General features: G+C 38.1%; 3 protein-coding genes across 3 annotated transcripts in view; 2 read left to right on the top strand and 1 right to left on the bottom strand.

Moving 5' to 3' along the window:
• Positions 1–255: 255 nt before the first annotated feature.
• On the top strand, positions 256–8,171 carry LOC135468217 (cilia- and flagella-associated protein 36-like). Its single transcript, XM_064746342.1, has 8 exons — positions 256–568; positions 2,424–2,488; positions 2,870–2,980; positions 3,241–3,455; positions 4,418–4,559; positions 5,181–5,351; positions 5,690–5,830; positions 6,301–8,171. The coding sequence occupies exons 1-8, from the start codon at positions 463–465 to the stop codon at positions 6,592–6,594; spliced, it is 1,245 nt and encodes a 414-aa protein (XP_064602412.1). The 5' UTR covers positions 256–462; the 3' UTR covers positions 6,595–8,171.
• Positions 8,172–9,871: 1,700 nt separating this feature from the next.
• Positions 9,872–18,488, top strand: LOC135468234 (2-aminoethylphosphonate--pyruvate transaminase-like). The gene is given in 9 exon segments (XM_064746369.1): positions 9,872–10,102; positions 13,897–14,043; positions 14,517–14,617; positions 15,152–15,392; positions 16,144–16,289; positions 16,291–16,309; positions 16,863–17,022; positions 17,155–17,315; positions 18,061–18,488. Coding segments are annotated over 9 exon segments (1,302 nt in total). The 5' UTR covers positions 9,872–9,933; the 3' UTR covers positions 18,219–18,488.
• A 5,200-nt stretch (positions 18,489–23,688) lies between these two features.
• Positions 23,689–27,367, bottom strand: part of LOC135467906 (proteasome subunit alpha type-3-like) — a 244,066-nt gene continuing 240,387 nt past the window's right edge. The window contains exons 6-11 of the mRNA XM_064745829.1: positions 26,899–27,042; positions 26,311–26,376; positions 25,576–25,622; positions 25,092–25,159; positions 24,588–24,652; positions 23,689–24,104 (exon numbers count right to left, since the gene is read on the bottom strand). Coding sequence (XP_064601899.1) covers positions 24,060–24,104; positions 24,588–24,652; positions 25,092–25,159; positions 25,576–25,622; positions 26,311–26,376; positions 26,899–27,042 — 435 coding nt within the window. The 3' untranslated portion in view covers positions 23,689–24,059. The remainder of the gene's footprint in view (positions 24,105–24,587; positions 24,653–25,091; positions 25,160–25,575; positions 25,623–26,310; positions 26,377–26,898; positions 27,043–27,367) is intronic.

Here is a 27,367-nt window from a genome sequence, read left to right on the forward strand (position 1 = left end):
CTTAATTGTTATTTCGAGACCTGTATGGTATGTAAAAATACAATGTTTATCGATTTGTAAATATGGCGGGACAAACTTCCAAAGAAATGCAATAAAAGAATTTTAAACAGCTGTTTTCCACTTAATATGTAACACATATAATTCACTGATGATGTACGTGTAAATGCGTTCCCATGAGCTATTGCTTATTCATATTGGTTATCTCCCCTAGTTTAGTGAAAGCGATCATTGCGTGGGGCACAGCTAAGGGAAAATTCGTATTTGGATGACAAACGCTTGTGGAAATCAGCCTGGTACTGAACGAAACGCGTATTGTAGGAGTCAGGATTATTTCAGTGTTCGTTTCAGGCATTAAGGCATGGAATAATCTGATATGCTTATATGAAGCAACCGGTTTTTCGTATATGACATCTACGTTAACCATTCGGTGCCCACAATAACCAAGGAAGCCAATCTGACAAGATGGCAGCAAGGAAGAACGAGTGGGTGTACGATCAGCTATTAGGTTTCTTAGGGAGTCCTTTATTTCAACTCCCGGTGATAACTTACATGGAAGCCAGATGTATAAGTGAGTATACTGTGCTTCTCGCGTAATATAGGAGGAAAGGCTGATGGAGCTGAGATACTTGAATCACTTCACGTCATTTTAACCTAGCAACATGCAACCACCTGCCAATGCCATAATGATTTATGTCGAATGTACTAGTACCTTTGTCAAACAAGCTGTCATTTGTCGCTTGTCATTTTTACTCCAAAAATGTTTGCACTCTTGGACTTACGATTTACCATGCTTTTCGAACTTCGATTTGAGAAGATCGTAGCTTTATAGCTGAACTAAGCCCATCTAGATGGAGCTACTACTGTACTACTGCAACTACTGGTCCTGTTGACTAGCCAAAATCTGTAAAACACAGGTTCGTATAGAACTGGGTAGGCTATGTACACATGGTATATATTTTAAAATTCTGACATTCATCCACACTGTTGGGATGATGTCAAAAGTTTAAAATTTTATTTTTTTTATTTATTTGATTGGTGTTTCACGCCGTACTCAAGAAGGTGATCAGCATTATGGTGGGAGGAAACTGGACCTAGGGAAACCCATGACCATCCGCAGGTTGCTGAAGAACCTTCCCACGTACACCCAGAGAGGAAGCCAGTAAGAGCTGGACTTGAACTCACATCGACTGCTTTGGTGAAAGCCTCCTGGGTCATTGCGTCACCCTGGCTTGCTAATCACTTCAGCCACGGAGGCCCCCCAGAAGTTTAAAATAGCACACTGAGTCTCTCAAGATGGACTATATATGTGTGACACTAGATCAAGCATAAGACTATGAGAATGAAAGACTATATTCATACAGTTTCAGTGATTAGATACACTACTGTAGCTCTCCTGTTTCATATATGCTGATGGATGGAGAGCTATTGAGTGAATGTTGCACAAATTGGGCAAAATTGATTCCATGAAATCCAAACTGAGGCATTGGGTTAGGTTTCAAAGAGGGGTACCTCGCATGAAGTATAAACGTTTGCAGTATATGGAAGCTGTTTTGAATAATTGTACATTGAAAGGAGACGCAAGATTTAGCATTGTTGAAAACAATTAGCTGTTAGCCCATCAGCATATATAAAACATATAAAAGCTTAGCTACAGTACTAAATCTAGTGTGTGATTAAAAGGGGCCGGCTGATAGTCTACTAAACTTCAGTGTACTATTTCATTTAATTTATTAAGCTGGTATTTAACCCTAACCTAAAATATTGTAATTCGTCGTAGTGAGTCAGATTTGTTGATGGAGGAAACACAACAACAGGGATACTTGAACATTTTGTCAGGCACTCGACAAACGTCATTGTGTGAAGTGTGAAGTAGTCTTGTACAATATATGTTGTATTGTGCGGATCTTGGTTGAGGTGCTTGTCTTTAGGTTGCTAAGATTCACTTAGTGTACATGCATGTAGGTTCAGTCAGGAACTCGGGCAGGAAATGTGTGAGAAAAATTAGAAGAAAATTTGAAAACAAGTTTTTGAGACTCCAGTTAGGTTATCATTAGAATGATTCTTTAACAAGTTGGATTCTTGTTAGCCAGGGGCCTCACGCCAGCATGACGCAGTGATCCAGGAGCCTTTCACCAATATGGTCGCTGTGAGTTCAAGTCCAGTTTATGCCAGCTTCCTCTCTGGGTGTACGTGGAAGGTCTTCTGCATCCAGTAGATGGTTATGGGTTTCCTCCGGGCCTTGCCTGGTTTCCATCCATCATAATGCTGATCAGCAAGTGAAATATTCTTGATCAAATGAAATCAATCAGAATTTTTTATAAAGATGCATGCAGCTAATGATCAGAAGTTTTGATGACATTACATTTTTGACCGTGAATATAACCTTCCTTGTTTAATGTTGTAAAATTGGTGTTTGTGAACAGTTTTTGAACCAGGGACAGAAGATTCACAGGAGTACAGAGAAGTACATAAAGAATATAAACATTTGGTAAGTTACCTTGTCAAATTTTCATGGAGAAGGATAATGTAATGAGAGCACAGATTTACAACCTAGTATCACCTGTATTAGGAGTCATCCATCACTTGGTTTTTGGCACGTTTAAATCAGTGACTGCAGGCATGAAAGTTTCGTGACCCATTCAAATAAGTTTAATACAGGTACTACATGTAAAGTTGGTATACATATGACTTTCTGTAAGTATCTGTAAGCCTGTTATATAATAGTTTGAGAAGTTCATATTGGCAGTGTTCCTTGTAGTTTCAGAAGTGAATGAATTATCAAGTATCATTGAGCTCATATTTGAGCTTCTATATGTTACTGTCATAAATTGTTTATAATGACCAACTGATACATTGATATGAATTTCAGGTGGAAACATTGCTAGAGGGATTCATGAAGGACACAGAACTGACGTATGAACAGATATTAAAGGCTTTGCAGGACTTGCGGGTGCAAGAAGATTTGAAAGATATTTTTCAGGTGTTTATTAAATGTTTCTGTCTGTTTTGGGATCTCCAAAAAATGACATGTTCATTTGCAGTTATGAATTTATGAAAAAAAATGGGTTGTATTGGAGAAAATATTAAAACAATAATATCACCTTATGTGTAAGTCTAAAATGACAGAAATGATCATTTTATAACATCACCTCAGAGTTATTCTACATTATAGTTACAGTTATGTGTCTTTGAAAAGCCATCTGGTTCTATATGTTGATGTTTTACAACTTGTTTTGACAGGTTATCTTTGAACAGGTGCTTTCAATGGAGGATTTTGGGATATTTGTGAGATTGATGACCCAGAAAAATATAGAGTTGCAGCAGCAGGCCTTGTTGTTGATCATCCATCGCATAGGCAGTGTACCTGAGATCATGCAGCCAGGTGGTGGGGCAGAGGTGAACAAGACCAGCACACCTGTCACAGAAGAAGATGCAGTTTTACGAGCAGTGCTAGAGTAAGTCTTCATCTCTTATTGTCATTAATTGATCAGTAGACAGTGCTGCTCTCAACTCTATTTGGTTTTTTCTGCCATTTTTATGCCATTCATTTAGTTGGCAACATTTGTTGCAATATTCACCCAAATGCTGACATTGTAGTACTTGGGGGAGTGCCAACGATGTCAGCTCCGCAGATACAATGCACACACAGTTAACTGATTTTTGTAGAATAAATGGTCATAGTTCAAAAAAGCCAGCCCATATTACAAAAATATTACTCTTGAATCTGTGTGACCAATGACATTTAATGGCTCTTTATCGTTGTATGGCTGAAAAATTGCTAAGTTTTGATGTATAAACCCAACCATACATACTTGTATACATACATTGTTGACCAATATGACTTGACCAATGAGGTGGTTTAGTGGAATTAAGCTTTTTCAGCCGTGGCCGTGGCTTTCCTCCACTCATAAACTCGGCTTTGCTTCCTACACCAATAAATTAGTTCTTGGTTCATGTATATATATATATATATATATATATATATTACCCAAATTCAGTGTCTATACTCAGCTCAAAATCAATTCAAGGACATGTTTGCACATTTTGTGACAATTCTTAAATTCCAGTATTATGGTAAGGTGACTTCAAATTTGTCTGTTATAAGACATGTACTGCTGTGGTCTCTAGTACATGTAGCTGTGAGCGAACTTTGCCACAAATGTAGATCATCGCTTTACCTTACAAGGAAAATATGTCAGTATTAAAAGTTAAAGGTTATTTATCCCCAGGTAGTGTGGTTACAACCTTTCATAAAACTGAATTCCATCGTCAAATCGAAAATTTCTTAGCATTAAGCAAAGTCAGTCAGTGATTTTACTTGATAATCTGCAAGATGTATTTAAATACATGTAGGTATGTTTGATCTTAAGGTAGGAATTTAGATGTGGTATGATGATATTATGATGCCTGTCTTCAGGCAATCAAAACGAGAGTATGAAGAAATGAAGAAGACAAGTGACAAGGAGAAGGAGCAACTTGATGCCGTGTTAATCACATCCCGGGAAGAAGCTTCATATCTGGAAGAGAAGAGGGCAAAGGAACAGGAGAAAATGAATGTGGTAAGGCGACTTGATGCTGAGAAAATAATGATATTCTGCTTGGAGGAATCTTTAATGATGTTCTTTTGGAGGGAATGCTTCAGTAATGCTATACTGCAAGTAGGGGTGGGGGTGGGGGTGGGGGGATTTATCATGTTAGAAATGCATCAGTAATGATGTTCTGTTTGGAGGAATGTATAAAATATTTATGTTTTTTTGGGAGCAATTCATAAATATTAATAATGGTCTTGTAGGAGAAGCACTTAAATAATGCGGTTTTACTGGCAGGAATGCATAAAATTATTACATTCTGTTGGGAGGAATGCATAAATAATGGCCTTTTAGGAGGAACAGTTAAGTAATGATGTTCTGCTGGGAGGAATGCTTAAATATTTATGTTCTGCTAGGAGGAGTGATTAAATAATGAAATCTGCATACAGAAGCTGATGGGGTAGTTTTCTAAAGCTTACAGGTACCAATTATAAAAACATATGAGTTAAACTTCAAAAGACAGGGAAATAATTACAGCAATCAAAGGAATCCTGTTGGATTGGCAGACATTAATAAGTTGTTGTATATCTTCATGCTTTGAAATGTGGGTTGTTTCCCTTGACATAAACATTGTGCATTCGAATGTGACAGGCCATCAGTCAGTTGAGCATTGAGGCCGACGCTGGTTCACAGAAAAGTAAATCTAACCGAGGTAAAGTCCCGCCAAACCTCTCCAAACCGCCATTTGCTGCTATGCCTGTCCCATCAGGAAGGAGTATATCGATATCTGCCGAACCCAGTCGTGCACAGCCCAAGGTCACTGTAAGTGTTTTTTTCTTGTCACAGTTGTCTAGAAGGTTTGTTGAAAACTGTTTGTTTTGCCGATATGAACTTTGCAGATAAAATAATCAAAGACGAATGTACAGTATTTTTTATGTTGGTATTTAGTAGTGAGATGCTTCTCATCTGTGATGGATAAAAGAATTCAGCTGATGCCCTGTGAAAAACACTTTCTAAGAAATTGAACTGGATTTAATGTTTTGACCCTATTAACTCGCAAATAATTGTATACGTTAATTGTGAAGCCTGTTGTGCTTGAGTGGGTTCTCGCATTTTAGGGTTCAAAGAAATGAACCAGCATTTTTGTGATTATTTTGCAGCCTAGTTTCACACATTCTACAGAGGCACCACCAGTCCCAGCGAGACCTCCTACTGTGTCCAGCTCAGAGGCTGCAGCTAACTGGCTTAAGTCAGCCCTGTCTGATGCAAATTCCTCAGGAAATGCTGTCAATAAAGCAGCGGTAAGTGATAAATGTGGTCTCTCATTTGAGGGTGGGGGAAATATCTGATAGGAATAATGTGGGGAAAGTGGGGGATGGGGACATTTGAGTTCCTTTGGAAAGCAATTCACTTTAACTTCTAATGGAATAGTTGAAGTGAAAAAGCTGTTGGGACAGCAACCTATAACAGTGATCCAGTTACATGTTTATGGATATAATACACTGTACTTCTATTTCTACTTCTAATGTGGCATGTGTGACACTACATTCCACAACAATAATTTACTTTTATTGTTAAAATGCGAAACTGAAGAAATACACATACGTGAATTTCTAAAGTTAAATTTGTTTGGTACCACCTCACAGAAGTGGGTCTGATTCCTTAATTGCCTGCCACATTGGCAATACTTCAGCCATATTGTGATGATGGATTAACTGAACTGATGTGTGAGAATCTGTCTGACTTCTGGGTGTGTTTTCAATCCTGACAGGCTGCCATGGGAAACTTGACCCCAGAGCAAGTTAAGGAGAGACAAGAGTACCTGAGGCAGCAGAGAGACAAGCTGTTAGAGATGAAGAAGAGGGAGAGAGAAAAGCAGCTACAAAATGCAGCCAAAGATCTACGACAGAGACCCACTTCTGCTCGTGTAGCACATAAGGCTATATCCAGAGGAGGGGATGTCAGCTCTGAGGCAACGCCAACCAGTGTGGACAACGAGAAGAAATTGGCCATGCGAAAAGCCATTGCAGAACGGCTCAAGGCTGAGGTGATAGGCAGCAAATGAGGCAGCCAGCTTTCTGTACCTGTATGCAAGTTTAAGCTATAGTAAAATAGTGGATTGGTACATGTGACTGAGTGTATTGGAGTTAGTACTACTTAAAGTTGTACGTCAACATATTTTCACCTGTGATATTACTGCGTGCATTGATGAACTCTGAACGACCCACCCTCACTAAATACTGCATGCCTGTGTTGGTTGATCATGTTTTTCTTTAGCTTTATGCCATAATGGAGTTCATTTAATAAACTTGCCTTGTTGCTGTATTTCGGACTTTTCATCAGTTGTTAAAATGTGGTGTACAAATCAGTTAAGGAATTAGTCAGTGAAAGCATTAAACTCAGTACTCACATTTGAACTTTTTGTTGGGAAAGTCATTTATTGTTGTGGAATACATATAGACGTTAGGAAATTGCCAAGCTGAGCAGCCTGTGTCAACCAGTTCTAAAGAAGTGACCCCACCAGTCAGTGCCCAAGGACCTTTCTGCAGACTTCATTTCCCCCCTTGGCTAATTAGTGTCCTCTAAGCATTTGCATGACTAGTTAAGAAATCCAGGGTATGATAGCATGCAGGTTATTTTTAGCAGACAGTGTATGCATCATTATACATATTGTAAATAAAGGCAACTATTTTGGCCGTTGTCCTGGAAAGAGTTAAGCTCATTGTGATTCAGTGGTTGTTAGCCTGTACTGTAGATGTACCTTGTGATCTAGATGCTGAGTCCCAAACTTTCTAAGTTGCTAGCTTAATTGTTGACACTTTTATTTGTATGTACGCATATATTTTAACACTTTTATGAGCATTTATGAATGTATAAAATAGCGCATTGAATAACTCTTTATAATGCAGAGCATAGAGTGTTACCTCTGATCTGTGGCAAATGTCACATGAAAAAAACACCTATCTTTATCTTATTTACATGTACACATGCCTGTTTGTCCACTTCTAATGACTTGTTATTTCATGCTGTCTTATTTACAATATAAATGTATGTAAATTGTTATATTGTTCATCTGTTATTGACAACATATGTATGTGTATATATAATTGTAGATGTACATTGTGTTTTAGGTATTCACCATTCATGTGTTTTATTTAATAGACTTTGAAGCTCAAAGCTGAAAGCATATTGGTTTTAAAGGCAAAAAAAAAACCCTCTAAAATGAAGTATGTATCATATGAAAGAGCATTGAACACTGTGATGGCTGATTGAGTATTACCACATTGTCATGTGGGTAAAAGGCAGATGTTGAAAATCTTTTGTGAAGACTGTTTGGAAGCCATCAAACTGCATTTTTTTTTTTTTTTTACAAAACTTTACTTGATGACTAGTTATATCTGTATGCATTCCAACAAAAATTTTGTTTTGATATTTTATACAGGTCTCATGGTTTTTATGATGGGTTCAATTTGATACAATGTGATTTTTTTGTGGTTGTGAAGCTGTGTTATGTGAAATCCGTCCATGTTTGGCTGATTTATAGCATTTGTATTTTTTGGTCATTTTCAGTGAATTCGTCCAGATTCTGTATTGTTTGTTGTGTATGATGTTAGATAAGTTTTAACCTGTCTCATAAATTATGGATGTAAATGTATTAATAAAAAACAAGATAATTCTATCAATTTTCACTGGTGTTATTCACATCAACTTTTAGCATTGCTGTATTTAGACAAAAAGCAGTGTTAAGATACATGCAAAATGTTTGATCACTTTTATGCGGTCTGAGATTATTGTTCTTGGCAACAAATGAATTCTGCAAAGAGATTCACAGAGGTACTTAAAGGTAGTTATCCAGCCAGGATGTTTTGTGTTGAGGAAACCTGACAGAGCGTTGTGGAAACCACCATATCTCATCAGGTAACTGACAAACCTTGTAACTTAAAGTAGCAGCCAAACCAGTGCAAGCAGAATTATGCAAACATGCCCATCCAGGGATAGTGGACTGTTGGCAGAAGTGGACCTAATTACTGCAAACTGCATGGAGGCCAATCTGAGAAGCTATGGCTACTTCAGGCTGATGCTACAACCTATAAAAGTTATCAGGTCACACGTTTGTGGATATAACACACCACTTCTATTTCTACTTCTAATGTGGCATATGTGACACTACATTCTACAACAATAATTTACTTTTATTATTAAAACAATAATCTGAAGAAATACACATACGTGAATTTCCAAAGTTAATTTGTTTGGCACCTCCTCACAGAAGTGGGTCTGATTCCTTAATTCCCTGCCACTGAAAGTTGCACATTATACATGTAGCTCTGTTTTTAGACTAATTTGTCTTATTTGGTTGGTATATCAGAACATATATAGACATGCTGATTAGACAATGCTGAATGGCGACAGGTATCTCTTAATTTGGCCATGGAATATATGAATAGATTCTAGTTGGTGCTGGACATGAGCTTGTATTACCAGTGTTATTCCTGGTAGAGGTTTTATTCCAGTGTTCTGACAGATCAATACTGCAGGGCCTGCGACCAGGCTAATTTCAATATTCTTCTGCCCTTACACTGATAGGTCAAGGACATGCAGGTGTTTGACATTCCTTATTTCTGGTGTGCAGTAAATCTGATCGAGCAACATATTTCCTCGAGTTACGAAGAGAAACATCCCAAATTGTGCTGGATTGACCTTAAGGAACATTTACCTCTGTTCACACCCCCATTACATCTTCCCCTCGTATAAATCGATGTAAATTGTGTGGTATCTGTAATTACGCCAACCTAAGAACAGTTATGTTAATTTTTGAGAACATACGGTCAATCCCACACCATTGTCGCAATTACTAGTTGCATTCCTCGATGAAAGTTAATCCACTCCACAACTAAAAAACACTAGTGCCGTAATGTAGATAGTTCTACTCTGCTCTCAAGGAATGATATTGACATTATGTGTGGGGTTTTTATTTTTCTTTTCCTTTGTTTGTTTTTTGTCTAAGGCATGAGGACATACTTGAACAGGACACTAAATGGGTAAATTACTGAGAGACAAGCATGTAGGCCTGTATGGAGACATAACATGAACACTACATCATGGATCGATCTCTCCATTGTTTACAACAACTCCATACATAGGTAAATTACTGTCTGAAGTCAAACAGTGTTGTTTGGTCTTTGCTATCTGCTTAAATCTGCATACCGGTGTAGATTTACGTGCTGGTCAGCTGAGTCTAATAACATCCTTGGCTGTGTACCCATGTGCAGTTTGATAACAGTGCTTGTCACGTGATAGGTGTGTAGTGGCGCGCAGCGTGGACCAAAGTTAGTCTGATAGACTTCAGAAATTTTAACGGGTAGCTTATTTAAGGTATGTAAGTGATTAAAAATCTTTACAAATGTCTGCAACGGCGAGATCGAGTATCTTATCGACGAAGGTGGTACAGCTCTGTGCCAAACAGAACCATTCCATTGGTGTATGTGGGGCAAGATTTGCTCCCATTGGAAAATTTGCAGGCCTTGTTTCCAGTTTCGCGTCTCGTCGCTTCTACTCCGAGAATGGCTCGGGTGAGTGTTGTCACCAGAAATGTATGATAGTCCCGCGTTGGCAATAGTCTAAGTTTACCGTAGCTACCACTGTGAAGCTAAATCCTAGTAAATGTGTTATAGATCCCCGTTATATCTTGATTGTCATTTAAGGATATCCTAATGTGGCATATTATGTCAGAAAATGTGCATGTCTGAATTTGATTGTATCTTTGTCGTCATTTTACACATCACAACAGCCAACCAAAGTTATCCCCAGAGCACATAGTGTGTACAGACAGTATCAACAATACACACTAATTAAATCCTTTCAAATTGTTTGGTATTATCTGGTATTATCTGGTATGATTTATTTATTTATTTGATTGGTGTTTTATGCCGTACTCAAGAATATTTCACTTATACGACGGCAGCCAGCATTATGGTGGGAGGAAACCAGGCAGAGCCCAGGGAAAACCCACGACCATTCGCAGGTTGCTGGCAGGCCTTCCCATATATGGCCGGAGAGGAAGCCAACATGAACTGGACTTGAACTCACAGCGGCAACTAAAATGTTGATATCATGTCTTTTTACGTTCTGCTGCCTACAAAATATTTGTCACTGTCGGGGCATAACCTACATTCTGGATGCGTTTATGGGTGAGGTTCCACTTCTTCCCGTTTCACCCCTCAAAAACTAGTATCACGTTATGTCTTAGTCTCGGGGGCCTCCGTGGCTCAGTCGGTTAAAGCGCTAGCGCAGCGTAATGACCCAGGAGTCTCTCACCAATGCGGTCGCTGTGAGTTCAAGTCCAGCTCATGCTGGCTTCCTCTCCGGCCGTACGTGAGAAGGTCTGCCAGCAACCTGCGGATGGTCGTGGGTTTCCTCCGGGCTCTGCCCGGTTTCCACCCACCATAATGCTGGCCGCCGTCGTATAAGTGAAATATTCTTGAGTACGGCGTAAAACACCAATCAAAAAAAAAAAAAAAAAAAAAATCTTAGTCTCTGTCGTGTAACAAGGAAGGTAATTCAGAGCAAGCATATTGCCATCTATATAGTAAACAGATGTAATGTATAAACTACCAGCAGGTCGCAGTTTGGATATCAAAAATCACACCTCTTGTTCAAGGTACATGTTAAGGTGTTATCATTTCTGTTATACTGTTGAGTGCAGTATTAAAACATAGGAAATCTGTGAAAGCATTATTGTTTGATGAGTATTGAAAGACTATGTTGCATTGTGGTTAGCTGAATACAGGACTTGTTATGGGGGGAATGTGTTGTTTAGATTGCTGTTGCCTGTATCTTGGGTGACGATGTTGCAGTGTGGTTGGCTGAATACAGGACTTGTTATAGGGTAGTTGTGTTGTTTAGATTGCAGTTGCCTGTATCTTGGGTGACTATGTTGCAATGTGGTTAGCTGAATACAGGACTTGTTATAGGGTAGTTGTGTTGTTTAGATTGTAGTTGCCTGTATCTTGGATGACTATGTTGCAGTGTGGTTAGCTGAATACAGGATTTGTTATAGGGTGGAAGTGTTGTTTAGATTGCAGTTGCCTGTACCTTGGTTGACTGTGTTGCGGTGTGGTTGGCTGAATACAGGACTTGTTATAGGGGGAATGTTTTGTTTAGATTGCAGTTGCCTGTATCTTGGGTGACTATGTTGCAATGTGGTTAGCTGAATACAGGACTTGTTATGGGGTAGATGTGTTGTTTAGATTGCAGTTGCCTGTATCTTGGGTGACTATGTTGCAGTGTGGTTAGCTGAATACAGGACTTGTTATGGGGTAGTTGTGTTGTTTAGATTGTAGTTGCTTGTATTTTGGGTGACGATGTTGCAATGTGGTTAGCTGAATACAGGACTTGTTATAGGGGGAATGTTTTGTTTAGATTGCAGTTGCCTGTATCTTGGATGACTATGTTGCAATGTGGTTAGCTGAATACAGGACTTGTTATGGGGTAGATGTGTTGTTTAGATTGCAGTTGCCTGTATCTTGGGTGACGATGTTGCAGTGTGGTTGGCGGAATACAGGACTTGTTGTAGGGTGAATGTTTTGTTTAGATTGCAGTTGACTGTATCTTGGGTGACGATGTTGCAATGTGGTTAGCAGAATACAGGACTTGTTGTAGGGTGGAAGTGTTGTTTAGATTGTAGTTGCCTGTATCTTGGGTGACTATGTTGCAGTGTGGTTAGCTGTATACAGGACTTGTTATAGGGTAGATGTGTTGTTTAGATTGTAGTTGCCTGTATCTTGGGTGACTATGTTGCAGTGTGGTTGGCCCTATCCAGAGCCGCTTTAGTTCAATACCCAGGTTAGGGGCTGGTTTTGTCGTATGTGAACTGGCCAAAGGGGTCTCGGTCACATGTCCCCATTGTGAGGTTGCACTGAATCTCTCATTCACTTTTTCTGCTGTACATCAGTGCATTTGAGCTCAAATAATTTTCATACCATCTTTAAAGTTCAGATATGGTTAAATTAAGGCTAAAAACAGAATACAGGGGTTACCCAAATTAAAACAATATAGAGCCCTGGGCAGACTACTTGGATACTTTTCACTATTAAATAGGGGATCACATATGATTTTGTGTATTAAAAGTGAGGATGTTCAACTTGTATATACTTGCTAAATTTTTTCTCCAGGAACCCTGGTTTGCTCCACATTTTCTAAAACTCTCCACTGTCGCACATGTCAAACAGCAGTCAGAATTGAAATGTGCTTTTATTGTTATTCGGATTCCAGGGTCTAGTTTGCTGCTTTGTGAGGCATGCTTGTGAAGTTCTCTGAATGCGTTGTTTCTGATAGGGTTGGGATCACAAAAAATTTTTTAAAGGTGAACTTCAAAAGTTTTTGATCAGTTGATACATTTTGATACATGGTTATGATTGTGTCATATTTTATATTATTGTGTATATGTAAGGAAAATTGTAGGGTCTGTATGGTCAAAAATAAATCGCACAAATATAGATTTCTGTAATGCCATGGTTGTAACACCATTTTGGAAAATGGGGAGGTGAAAGCGGTCCTAGTTCATTGATCTGATTGTTCGTGATGCTAGAGTAACTTAAATTTTTGCAAACATGAATGACAGACACCGTGCACAAGTGACACTACATGACTACAACATTTTAATATCAAAAAAGAGAATGAAGCAATGGACATTTTCGATACGTCACATTGAATGGACAGTTTTAAACACTTATCTTAAAAATATCTAATGAATTATTTTAACGAAGAAACCTTCTACAATATTGTACAATAACAGGAGAATCCTGTAGACGACATTTGTTGTGAAAATTGAAAGCATTGCACTTCAGCTTTAGTTATGACCCAATTCCCCCATCCCAGCCCATCTGAGTACGGATGGCAAGCTGTTGTTGTGCCTAGATGATAATGTCACCTGCAAGCTTTATTATCTCATTTACTTGTACCCTCAAATATAATATGATGGTGTGTACTAATGAGCACCCATGAAGTTTTTACACTAGCCTTGGCATTCCTGTCATACTTGAAATGTCTTTTCAGATCAGAAATAGGACGAAAATGTGCACTTGATTAAGAGAACTATATAAGAGAATTTAATTGTTAAATTACTGTATAATTGTGTCAATATCAAGTTACAGTTGTGTTTGAAAATATCCAGATTAAAAGAATAAATATAGAAATTCAAGTACCATATGCTATGTTATTGTATCAGAATCTAAAATTCACAAGTGCCATCAAATTGTTTATGTGCACAACCTTTTCTCATTTTCAAATGCAAATTGGGTAGTCGATTTTATTAAATAAATATGAGAAAATGAGAACTCTTTCATTGCAATTGTCTTCCTTTTAGGAGCAAAAGACAAGAAGCTGTTTACCCCTGGCCCTCTGGGCACCAGCCCCACAGTTAAGCAGGCCATGCTGAGAGACCTGGGCTCTAGAGATGTGGAGTTTGTAGAAACCGTCCGTTATATCAGATCAAAGCTCACCAAAATTGCAGGTATGTGAGAATTCATTCGGTTTCAGAGATGACAAACTTTAGTGTTTTTATTCTTTGTTTAGAGACACTTGAAAAAGTATTACATTATACACAGCAAGACTGTTTGGGTGGTATGGTATTGTGTAGGCAAAACTTATTTATATACATAAACCACATTTACATGTAACTCTAATACAATTGACAAGACATATCAGTCTGGACTGAAAAAAAACAACTGGTCTCTAAAGCTTAACTTGAACAGTTCACACACATGTTTTTTATATGATGCATCTGAATTTTTAAGTTATTGATATTTTACACAGGTGTTTATATATAAATGTACATGCCTGTCATCCTCTTGCTGAACAGTGTCATCTGAATGGTGGACACTTAAGGCCTTCAGGGTTCAGAGTTTAGTTATGTTTGTGCCATCATACACTGTATGTACAGCACATATTCATACCTGCATGTTTTCATTTAATTTTGTTTATCAGGAGTATCTTCGAGTGAGTTCACCTGTATACCTGTCCAGGGTAGTGGGACATACGGTGTGGAGGCTGTGTTCCAGAGTACTGTTCCTAGGCAGAACGGCAAGGTAAACACCTGTAATCAATGGCCAGGGGGGCGAAGATCATTCCCGTAATCCACCTGTCGGTGTTTTTCACTGACTGATGTTCAGGCAGATTAGTTGGTTAAATTGTCCATGAAGTTACGTGTGATTTGCTTTAATTTGCATGAACCCTATATATTCTTCAACCTTTTCGCATGTTTGCAAGGTAATTATTTAGTTACCTCAGTGTGTCTCAGTACAAAATTCACTCTGCTGAGTTGAATTTTAAAACTGCCATTACCGAAAAAACCCACTTAATGGAAGTGATTATTTTTCTCTCTGCAACAAGTATTGTCCTACAAGTTGAACAATAATAACAGAAGGGTTACTGATGAGGCAGTTTGTGCAGGATGATTTTCAAATATAGAACTACTTTTTGTATACAGTTTGATTTATATGTGATTATATAAGTCTTTTAAGGAAATAAAGCTGTACAAAAGCATTCCTAAATACCAAGAACAAAAAAAAAAGAGGAAAATAAAACACTTTACAAATTTATTATTGTATTAATGATTTTAGGTTCTTGTTTTTGAAAATGGAGCATATGGCAAGCGTCTGGCCAAAATCTGTGAGAAAATGGGAGTGGATCATCATGTGGAGTCTTTCCCCGAGGACGACTTCATTGACTTCAGCCGGGTGCAAGACATCGTCAAGGCAGATAACTCCTTCACAAATGTGGCAGCAGTTCACTGTGAAACAAGCTCAGGAGTTATCAACCCTGTTGATCAGATTGGAGGACTGGTGGAGACCTACCTACCCAGTAAGATGCTGAAATACTTACTTCACTATCATTATTGAAGGCAGCGAAAGCATTGATATGAATAGTATGTCAGAAGAAACAGTATTATTTATCTGTTTATTTATTTGAAAGGCGTCTTACACCGTACTCAAAAAACTTAACTTATACAAGGGAGGTCAGCATTTTGATGGGAGGAGACTGGGCAGAGCGCGGGGGAAGCCCACGACCATCCACACATTGAAACAACATTGAACACTCTCCAGAAAAATAGTTTGATCTACTTTTTGGGAAAACTGTTTTTCAAGTGAATAAATTTTGTTTAGATTGTGCAGTGGCTTTTGCCACTTGACACAAAAAGACAGCTAAACTTCTGAATTCAAAATGCATATATATTTTGACCTATGAATGCCTTTGATGATACCCACTGGATCCAAACAGATGACTGTAGAAGACAATGTTTCAAGAACATTTCATTCAGTTAAAAAAAAGGAAAGTTTTTTGTTTGATTTTGACACTTGGTGCTTGTAAGTTTGAATCTATTAAGATAAGTGAAGATAGTCATGCTTGTGTCTCTTCTCTCAATATAGTTGTTTTGGTATGTACATATGAACTTATGTATGCTTAGGATTTTAAGTTGTTTTGGTGACAAGTGATTTCAGTGCCTAGCCACTTTTTAAAAAAAGTATTTCTGAATCTTTTTAAACACTAACACTTCTTGAGGGAGTCATGGCAATTTTTTTCTTATAACTCAATTATGAGTGTTACTCCTCAGATGCGACTTGTTTCGTGGATGCGATGAGCAGCTTTGGTGCAGTTCCTATCGACGTTGCAGCCTCGGGTATTGACTACATTGTCAGCTCAGCCAACAAGTGTGTGGAGGGTGTCCCTGGTTTTGCTTATGTCATAGCTCGAATCGAGAAAACTGCGCAAGTGCAAAGGTCTGTCTGAATAATGTCTTGTCCTGTTCAGTTAATGAAGTGGAAAATTCATTTTGAGTTTGGCAGTAAGCATATTTAGTTAATTAACTTTTTTCGTTTTTGTGTATTACTTATTTATTTTTTTATGGGTCATTTTTAAGACTTTAGGTGGGGTCGCTGTGAGTTCAAGTCCAGCTCTTGCTGGTTTCATCTTCAGCCGTACATGGGAAGGTCTGCCAGCAACCTGCGGATGGTCATGGGTTTCCCCCAGGCTCTGCCCGGTTTCCTCCCACCATAATGCTGGCCGCCGTCGTATAAGTGAAATATTCTTGAGTATGGTGTAAAACACCAATCAAATAAATAAATAAGACTTTAGGTGGACACCCTTAATCCAAGTGATTAAGGCTAAGTATTGGTTAGTCAGGTGTACACTGACTGTTTGGGACATGAAACCCCCTCTTATCTTACCATGTTTACCATTACATTTTAGGTGAAAATGATGACTTTTTGCATTAAGACATTTTGCTCTGATTAAGTTTAATTTTTTGATGTTTAATATGATTTCATCTTGAAGGATTTTCCCGAAGTCTGAGTCTGGACCTTGTTGACCAGTATGAAACTCTGGAGACAACCGGTCAGTTCCGGTTTACTCCCCCAACTCATGCCATGCTGGCATTTAGACAGGCTCTGGATGAACTGGAACTGGAAGGAGGAGTCAGAGGCAGGGCTAGTAGGTAAGACGCATATAAGAGTTACTTCCCCTTATATGAATGTGGCTCAGCAATTTGTTACATTTGATTGGAGATAGTATATTGACTACATTTGTGTATATAAATTGTTTACAAGACTTTTTTTTAATATTTCAGGTATCGTGAAAACCGAGAAATCCTGAAAGAAGGGATGGCAAAGCTAGGATTTAAGGAACTACTTGATGACCGACACGATGGATACATCATCACATCCTATCACTATCCCAAAGATCCTAAATTCTCTTTCAAGGACTTCTACACTAGGCTCAATGACAAAGGTGAATATCTTCAGAATATAGATTGAGAAGAACACGACCTGCAGATGGTCGTGAGTTTCCTTCGGGCTAAGCCTGGTTTCCTGCCACCATAATGCTAGCCGCCTTCGAATAAGTGAACTATTCTTGAGTATGGCGTACAACACAAGCGAAATAAATGCATAAAAACGGTCAAGGACAATTATTACATCCTCTGTTTTATTGAATTGTTTGGAAAATTGTTTGTTTTATTTGAATTGTTTCAAGATGTGCTAGAGAATACAGATCGATGGAAGTTTTACTTAGCAATTTTCTCAATATAGTGAGCGTGGATTTTTGCTGGTTCAGTCAACTAAGACAATCGATCTTTGTTGCAGACATCAGACCCTTCACTAATGAGATTACATTCTCAAATCCTGCTCTAAGTGGTGAAGCTTCGACTGTTCATTGCCAAGTTTGTAAGGCATCTGACAAAGTTAGATGGTTTTCACCAGGCTTTGCCCATTTTCCTCCTACCAACTTAGGGGCTGTTGTATAAATATTATTGAGTATGGTGTAAAACCAAATATCAAATATTAATAGTAAGTTGTATTTACTTACCTCTCCTCTTTGTTTTCTTTGTGAAGTTTTCTGCCTTTAGTCTTGTCATCTCATGGACAACAGTATTGAAGTACAGGATCAGTAACAGAATAATATGTACTGAAGCACGTTATGTCAGCCTAAATTAAAATACGACCATGATGTTTTGTTTCCTTCTTCTCTTACACAGATCAGGTGATCTACCCAGGTAAAGTGTTGAATGCAGACTGTTTCCGGATAGGTAACATAGGTTACCTGAAGCCTGCGGACATGAAGCACCTAATGGTGTGTGTGGAGGAGGTGTGCAAGGATATGGGTCTGAAGATGCCGCTGGACAGTGAGGGATAGTTGGGTTGAGGTGGGATACTGTTCTGCTGGGACGTTAAGCAATGAGGGATTATGTGGTACAGTATAGTACATTTAGGCAAAAAATTTTGATAGATATTGTCCTGCTTGGACTTTAGGCAGTGAGGTATAAATGTGGTGTATTTAGGCAACAAATTATGAGGGATATTGTTATGCTGGGACATTAAACAATAAGGGATAATGTGGTACATTTAGGCCACAAATTATGAGGGATATTGTCCCGCTGGGACAATAGGCAATGAGGGATAATGTGGTACATTTAGGCCACAAATTATGAGGGATGTCATACTGTGCTGATGGGGAATATTGTGTTACATTTCAGTAACAAATTGAGGGATAGTACGGTAAGTATAGACAACAAATTATGATGGGATACTGTCCTGTTAGAACATTAAATGTCGAGGGATAATTTGGTACATTTAGACAGCAAACCTTGCTGGGACATTAGGCAGTGAAGGATAGCATGGTCCATTTGGGTAAAAAATTATGAGAGATATTGTCCTGCTAAGGCATTAAATATTGAAGAATAATTTGGTACATCTAGGTAATAATATTGTCCTGGTATGGCATATTGTCCTGCTGGGGCATTAAACAATGAGGGATAATGTGGTACATTTAAGGAACAAATTATGAGGGATATTGTCCTGCTGAGGCATTAAACAATGAGGGATGGTGTGGCATATCCAAGCTATGAAACATCAGGGATAGTGTTTTACCCCTTAGATTTAAATTAAGATGGATCGTGTATCTAATCCAGGTTATAAACATTGATGGATACTGTTGTGTATCTAATGTGCATGTAGGCTGTACACATCGAGGGATATGTGTCTCTTTCCGGGTGTAAACATTGAGGGGTGTGTGTCTCATTGCAGCTGTAAACATTGAGGGATAATGCACCTAATGTAGGCTGTAAACATGGAGAGGTGTGTGTCTCATTCTGGCTGTAACCATTAAGGGATGTGTGTCTCACTCAGGTTGTAAACATTGAGGGGTGTGTGTCTCATTGCAGCTGTAAACATTGAGGGATAGTGTACCTAATGTAGGCTGTAAACATGAAGAGGTGTGTGTCTCATTCTGGCTGTAACCATTAAGGGATGTGTGTCTCACTCAGGTTGTAAACATTGAGAGGTGTGTGTCTCATTGCAGCTGTACATTGAGGGATAGTGTACCTAATGTAGGCTGTAAACATGAAGAGGTGTGTGTCTCATTCTGGCTGTAACCATTAAGGGATGTGTGTCTCACTCAGGTTGTAAACATTGAGGGGTGTGTGTCTCATTGTAGCTGTAAACATTGAGGGATAGTGTACCTAATGTAGGCTGTAAACATGGAGAGGTTTGTGTCTCATTGCAGCTGTAAACATTGAGGGATAATGTACCTAATGTAGGCTGTAAACATTGAGGGGAGTGTGTCTCATTCTGGCTGTAACCATTAAGGGATGTGTGTCTCACTCAGGTTGTAAACATTGAGGCATGCTTGTCTGATTCCGACTGTAAACATTAAGAGATGTGCTGAGGAAAGTGTGTATCATTGAATTGGGCTGTAAGTATTTACAGTTGTAGTTACTAGCATTGAGGTGCTGTCTATCGAATTCATAATGTGGACAGTGAAAGTATGTGTGTCATATCAGTGTCTCTAATCAGTGCTATAACAACATCCCCTCCTCATTAGCCATTATTAACTGTGTTCTCAAAGCTATTTACATTTTCACTTTTTTATTTTTAAGTCAGCAAATTTGATGTACACTTATCACCATTAAGGGACAACATGGGCATGTACACTGGTTCTCTCTTACAATAGATATAGAAGGTGATAAAATTTTTGGCTTTTTACACTTTGCTTAGCAATTTTGAGAGGTAAGGGGTTGGCCTGATCAGCCCAATGTTGCGGCCTGAGTGTCATGTCCAGTGTCTTTGGGTTAGTACTTTAATCATGCAGCAGTATGAAGGCTGTAGGACGTTACTGATACACTCATTATAGGTACTAATGCAGCGACATTTGTGTGGGGTTGTGGATTTAGTAATGTCAGGAGACATTGCACACTGTTTGATTACCTTTATTATGCACATTTGTATGAATTTATTATGCTATGTATGGGGTTGCTTTTGTACAAACCTGTGGTAACTGCTTTATATTCAGTTCTGTGAAAATCCATTGCAAAGTAGAGATATTCACTTGTTTTAAAATGGAGGAAGGAAAGATCTATTTCGTGACCTTTCTTTGTGAATATTTGTAAAGAATTATGCACAGAAAAGACACGGTGATTCTTTTTAGACAAAGACGAAGTCATTTTGAAATAAAATGTAAAACATGTCATCATTTTAAAAGGAAAATCTATCATTCCTGGTGTATTTGTCGATCTTCGCTGGGTTTTTTTTTTTTTAAATTTTTAGAAAATGCATGAAAGAATGTTTCCAGATATATTGTGGACTTTACAATTCTGCTTGCAGTTGAAATGTGTGACTTAGTTACCTGTAAACTTACATGTATTCAAATACGTCAGAAATATGTACACATCTCATTGTATAAGTGATCTTTGCAAAATTATGTTTATTTGTATGTGTATGTATGTTTTATGTTACATCTAAGTTCACAACCAAATGGGAGTTCAGTATTAAGTCTGCCTTTATATCTCTTATATTTGTTTCATCTCTCCTCACAAAATAAGTATTTATTAAATGAATGAAGATTTTGACATTGCGTTTCTTTTCACCTTTCTACACGAAACATTCCACCTGTTGAAGGTTGGTGGTTTACACTCACTCCTGTTTCCTCCACCCATGAAGAGGACCATTATAGAAGTGAAAAGTATTGAGTATGGCATTATGCACCAATCACAGAAATAAATAAATAAATAAATCTGAACCTTGGATTAGGAACCTGAGTGCAGAGGTATTTCCCAGCATTCTTCAGTTTTCTCCAAACTGTTCTTGGCGTCATGAACGACTACATGGTGGCAGTCGGGTTTATAGATGCAGGAAACACATGCGCTCAGAGTAAACCATTGTCTTTCCTAACGTACCTGACACATCCCCGAACTCCTAATTCCACTTCCGCACTAGCAACCTGATTGGCCAAGTGCTCAGACCATTGCAGTTTTAACCGCCTGATCCCCCAACATAAGCAGGCAAGCCTTTTAGGCTGTAGTGTGGTGTAAATTACACATACAGTTAGGTACCTTCTGGTTAGTCTTACAGGTGGCTGTTTTATTGCACCAAATTTAACCATGTGTATAACATTACTGTTCCTTATATGGACATAAAGGTGCCGAGTGGTTAGCACGATGCAGTGACCCAGGAGCCCCTCACCAATGCAGTCCCTGTGAGTGCAAGTCCAGCTCATGCTGGCTTCCTCTCCAGTCATTAGTGGGAAGGTCTGTCAGCAACATGTGAATGGTCATGGGTTTCCTCTCGGCTCTTCTTGGTTTCCTCCTCCATAATGTTGACCGCTGTGATATAAGGGAAATGTTGTCGAATACAGCGTAAAACACCCATGAAACAAATATAGACATGAACAAACATTAAAACGAAACAACAAGCTTGTTACCCATGTACATACACAGTTTGAAAACAAAATCCAGTTACATTTATTTCATTGTTTTATAACACTTATGTAATGGCCAACAGTTTTATGGGTGGATGAAACAGGAGTGCTCAGGGTAAACCACTGACCTTTGACCAGTAACTGATGAACTTTCCAACATGTGACCACAGTGACATTCAGATATGCTTACCATACTGGTGGAATTCACATCATCTTCAATAAACATGCACGAACTATCACATCCGTGTTACCAACTGCTTATTGTTACCCAGTGGGGGAATATAAAAATTCCATCAAAGACCATATTGGAACCTGCATTTTGTTTGTCTTTGGTGAAAGACAAGCACTTATCCACTAGACCACTGCTTACTCCTTTAAAATGCAGTTACATGATGCATTACTTTGCTAGATAATTGGCACATGGCCTGTGATGAATGAATGAACGATTATGGCTGACCGCCACATCGGCAAATATTTCAGCCATATTGTGGCAAAAGTCAGTGATGGAGAAGCTTTACGAACTAACAAGTTACAGTGTACAGAAGTAGATTGTGAAATTAACTTTCATTTTATGTCAAATTGTTGAGTGAGTGACTGCTTAGGGTTTAAAGTTCTACTTAATTCTTGTCATACGATGACAAAAGAAGTCCTCAGAGTGCACATACAAGTAATGTGCCTCTTTGTAGCAGAACAGATTTCCACCGCTCTTTTATCTAGTGCTTCTTCACTGAGACGACTTACCAAAGGCAAGTAAGCCGCCCCACCTGAGCCATCATACTAATACGAATCAACCAGTTGTTGCCAAGCAAACAACTTCCTCATTTAAGGTCTGAGGTGTAATCCAACCCAGGATTGACCCTGGATCTACCACCCTTGCAGTAGACGCCTTACCGAGCCATTGGGGCTGGTCGAATTATTGAAAACCCGAATATACTTTAAAATGGTTTTGACTGGTGGTTTCTCTCAACCTTCACTTGGGTAGAATGATAATCAGGTCCCAAGCTTACCTTAGAAAGAGAAAAGAATTTTCATTTATCAATTAGCAATCTTTGAGTTCAACCAGACTTCCCTTTACTTCCAGTACTACACAAAAATGAGTGCAATGAATACAGCTTTATACAACTTCCAGTCACCTCTTCATTTGTCCTCCACTAAGTATCAAGCTTAGCTTTTGTGGTTAGATCAAGATCACATACTCTGTTACCGTGGAAAAGACAACATATTTCCTCTATGCTCCAGCAGCCTACATGTGCAATATGTGCTACATGTAATTTAGAGAGTTTATACTTTACCCTAAATATGCTAGCTTATACACTGATAAAGCTGGTTTTCGAACTTAATCTGAGGGGCCATAAAATAAACATGCACACAAAATATTATCTATATCAGATAACATTTTGAGAAATTATTGAACAGAAATCAAAGAGTGATACCGACAAACCCAAATATCTCTTTTTTTTTTTCACGAATGCTTGGAATAAAAATATCCCACTTGAGTGGCGACAAATTTATGGATGTAAGAAAACTGGTAAAACCTCAGGAAATCACTGCATCTCACCAGCCACCTGACAAACCTCCTGATGTAAGGCTTCAGTCAAGTAAGTTGGCACTGGATTCGAGGAAGGGACTTTATTAGTCAATGGGTCTGAACTTTGGTAATCCAGCCTACTCAGCTGTTACATATAACAATTTCCATACCTATAAAATTATTATTTTTTAAATGTTATAAGTTGTTTCATAAGCAATGCGCAAGCTGTGCATGTGTTTTTTCATTTTTATAACAACTTCTGTTCCCGCTTTCTCACAACCTGTAGTAACAAAAGCTGGTCATTGTGGCAGTCTACATTTACTGGCGAAATCAAGAATCATTCTTGGAAGAAAAAATACAAACACACTTGACAAAAACCGAAGCTGATTTTTCTTAAATTATATTTATGACGCACATATTCTAATTTGGTGTGCAATGAATATGAAGATACAACTGAAAAATTTCGTCAAAATGATCCATGTAGTCCCAAGTAATTGTCAGCTGAACACACATCAAGATGGTGAATGTCTCCAGAGTCATATGAGGCATAACCTGTGGTCTCGGACAAGTTTTCTTTGTTCAATCCTCTGTTCCACTCAATCAATGGTAGCACAGGTGTGGCACAGGTGTGTACTGTTGAGAGGTGAGTATAGGAATGTCCACATTCTGTATCATCTCATAACCTAACCAGACACAAACAGGTGGCAAAGTCCATCCAATTCCGCAATCTTCTCAAATATTCAATGTGACAACAGCTACAAGTCTTCATCATCAGAGTCATCAGATTCCTCAAGAGAATCCTGAAATTGAAAACAAAAAATCTCAAAAGTCTATAATTGGAAGACAACAAGCATTCAACAGTTAGATAAGCAAGTGAAACCCTGAAGTACAAACAGTGGCACTACTTGTACATGACAAAATCAGTATCAGAATATTTCTTTACCGTATTTCAATCTCATAAAGACACCATGTTAACCATTGCTTGGTGACTAATTGGACATATGAAGACATACAGAGACAACTGCACCTAACCAAATACTACTTAGTGGCACCATGGGTATCAAGTCTGTTGGCATGGGACAAGCATTGTAAGCCAATACCTCCCCTGTAATATCAGCAGGCCTCACTCACATTCCATCCTGCCTGGATACTTCCAATTTCTTCTATAAACACACGTGTGCATTTGTAGAAGAGAAATATTCTTCAGTAAAGAATAAAGTACACATCAAATAAACCATTCTGAAATTGCTGAACAACCAACATGAACGACTAAGATGACTCACCTTGGCATACTTCTCTGCTGCTGCCTTTACATCATCTGGCACTAACACATGTTTACCTCCTGTCACTGTGGAGAAAAAACATCAGTGAATTTATAACTTGGCCTCAAATCAAATTTATGTCCGTCCCAATGTTTTATTTCACAAAATAATAACTATACTGCATGAATAGGCGGAATCTAATAATCTTTTAAATTAACACACAAACTACAAAAAACCTAAAGTGTATAGCATTTATTTTCACATCTACATTTTGAGAAACTGATTCCTTCCACAAAAGCAGCCACCACCACATGCAATCTTATTTTATGACAGAAATGTTTGCTACTGTTTGCTATGGCTCTGATGATACCAGCAGATGTTTGCGTGATGTTTACCTACAAAACCTTCTTATTACAGCAAAATGCACACCATAATTTTAGCTACGTGTATGTTTTATTTGGGAGCATAAATAAAACACACTCCTTGATCAAGATCAGGAAAACACACTTCAGTACATGTACTTACTTTCCCCAACCCAACTCAACTCCAACTCAAAGTTTTTATCTTTAACTTCATCATGTACAATGTAGATTCTGCAAAAAGAACAGCATGCTCATCAAAACATCCAGGAACAATAATTTTGTATTTCTATAGGCACCCGCAACAACAGAAAGTCATATTTTTAACCTTTTAAAAATATGCATAGTAAATCTGCCCCTTCCAATGATTCCAAATGATACAACACTGTTTACAATGAGCTTCAAGGTTGAAACAGACTACGGCTTGGCCCTGCTCCTGAGTCGTTTTTAAGCTTTTTCATGCCTAATGTTACATGTACAACTAAAATAGGAATACCTTGAAATTACAAGTTACTCTAAACTATGTTTGGTATGACAAGTCACTTCTTTTCAGCTTTTCCTTCTTGAATGATACTCCCACAAATCCCCTAACTATCAATGACAAATTTATGATATCACATATTAAACTGACATAGAGGAAAGCAACGTACATTTTGGCAACTTCTTTCACCAGGTCACGTATAGACATTTCTTTCATCTGAAACATTCCAAAGCACAGTTCAATACTGATAACATTCCAGAACTCTGGTGAGGCATCATACTTTTCCAGCTATCAAGCTATAACATTACAAACATGTACCCAAATTACTCAACCTTTTCACATATGAAAGCACAAATTTTAGTGCAGTGAATGTACATTTTTATTTTGATTTTGGAGACAACTTCACAAAAAGTATGATTGTATCAGTCTACACAGAATACCACCTTCAGAATATCCTTGAATAAACATCTTGCAAACATGCGAAAAGGTTGAAGAATTACAGTACTTACAAATGCTTAATAAAGTCTTGATCTGAATAAATGGTCTCAATATTCACAGGCAAATGGTTACAAGTATAACACTACTGCTCCAACATGAGTACTACATGTAATATGTGTATGTCTTATGGGTGGGAAAAGGTGTTGTTACATCCTGCAATCAAAAAAAATACTTAGCTATCTCTATGAAGGGAATGAGCGATGTCAAATTGCTTTTGCAGGAAAAGGAGCACTGCTTGTTTATTATGGTTAAATTTAATAGTGTCTATTAAATCAGATATCAGCAGGTGTCAATGTCTTAAAATTTTTACATTTAAACTGTCACAGGACTTTTTGGTACAAATTTTCCTTGTAAATAAAAGTTGGTTATTTGCTTTGAAAGGCCAGAGTACAAATATTGCACAAACCTTTAGTTTTTCAATTTCTGTCTTTGCTGCTTGCTTTGCCTTCCCGATAGCGCAGCCATGGTAACCCTGAATGTAAACATCAAACATTACTCATTAACTTATCTTTGCTGTTCCGGTTTTTTTCTTGTCCTATCCAGGTTTCAACAATGCAATTTTCAGACATACTTCCACACTCCTCACAGTGGTCGCACCTACACATTATTGGTGAATGTGATTCATTATTTATTTCACTAATGCAGTCAAGTCAAAATGAACACAACCAATGTTTACTGCCAACATAACTTAACCTTCATCAACATAATTTTTATTTACCTTTGCCTACCTGCCTCCCTTGGGTACATTTCAACTTTTTTTTTTATGAGTTTTTTTTTCTTAAGTATGTCTTGAGGTGTTCAAGAAATACTCAAGAATTTTTCACTTGTATGACTGAGATAAAGTTTATAGTTGTAGGAGACGGAGTGTCTTAAGTAAACAACCAACCTTTGACAACTGCCTAGCATACTTCTAAAGCTGCACTTCTGAGCAATTGAGGGCATAACGCTCGTTCTAATTCTTATCAGATGTGATTGTATCTAATGTAAGACTCACCCAAGAGACTCCCGAGGGGTCAATGACATGCATATGAGGACCGTCCTCTTCATACGAGCCTAGGATAACGCTTGCCCCAAAGGGCCGCACCGAGCTGTACAGGGTATATGCGTGGGCTAACATGGACACTCTGTCTGTGAGGTACTGAAAAATACACCACACAGTAGGAATATGCTTAAAAATAGAGGAATAATACATGTAACATATCCCTTTATTTGAGCTTGAAAAATAAGTATATTTGTGATCATCAATAAAACCAACCATAAGAAATCATACATATTGGTGCTTTCAATGAATAAGCAGATCATCAAATACGTTTTTTTCTTTGCAATTTATTGTACTATGGCAATTTGTAAATCAGGGACAGACAAGAGACAATGTGGCAATAACCTTTCCATCTAAAATGAACAAAAACCAGGGCGAAATTTAATGACATGCAATAGAAACTCATCAAATATTTCATACACAT

Source organism: Liolophura sinensis, chromosome 6 (assembly GCF_032854445.1).
Source record: "Liolophura sinensis isolate JHLJ2023 chromosome 6, CUHK_Ljap_v2, whole genome shotgun sequence".
NCBI lineage: Eukaryota > Metazoa > Mollusca > Polyplacophora > Chitonida > Chitonidae > Liolophura > Liolophura sinensis.

Bases quoted from the DNA above. Each gene is read 5' to 3' on its own strand.
- LOC135468217 (XM_064746342.1), top strand. From the start codon at position 463: ATGGCAGCAAGGAAGAACGAGTGGGTGTACGATCAGCTATTAGGTTTC. The intron at 569-2,423 runs GTGAGTATACTG...GTTTGTGAACAG, and splicing joins CATGGAAGCCAGATGTATAA to TTTTTGAACCAGGGACAGAA. The intron at 2,981-3,240 runs GTGTTTATTAAA...TTGTTTTGACAG, and splicing joins ATTTGAAAGATATTTTTCAG to GTTATCTTTGAACAGGTGCT.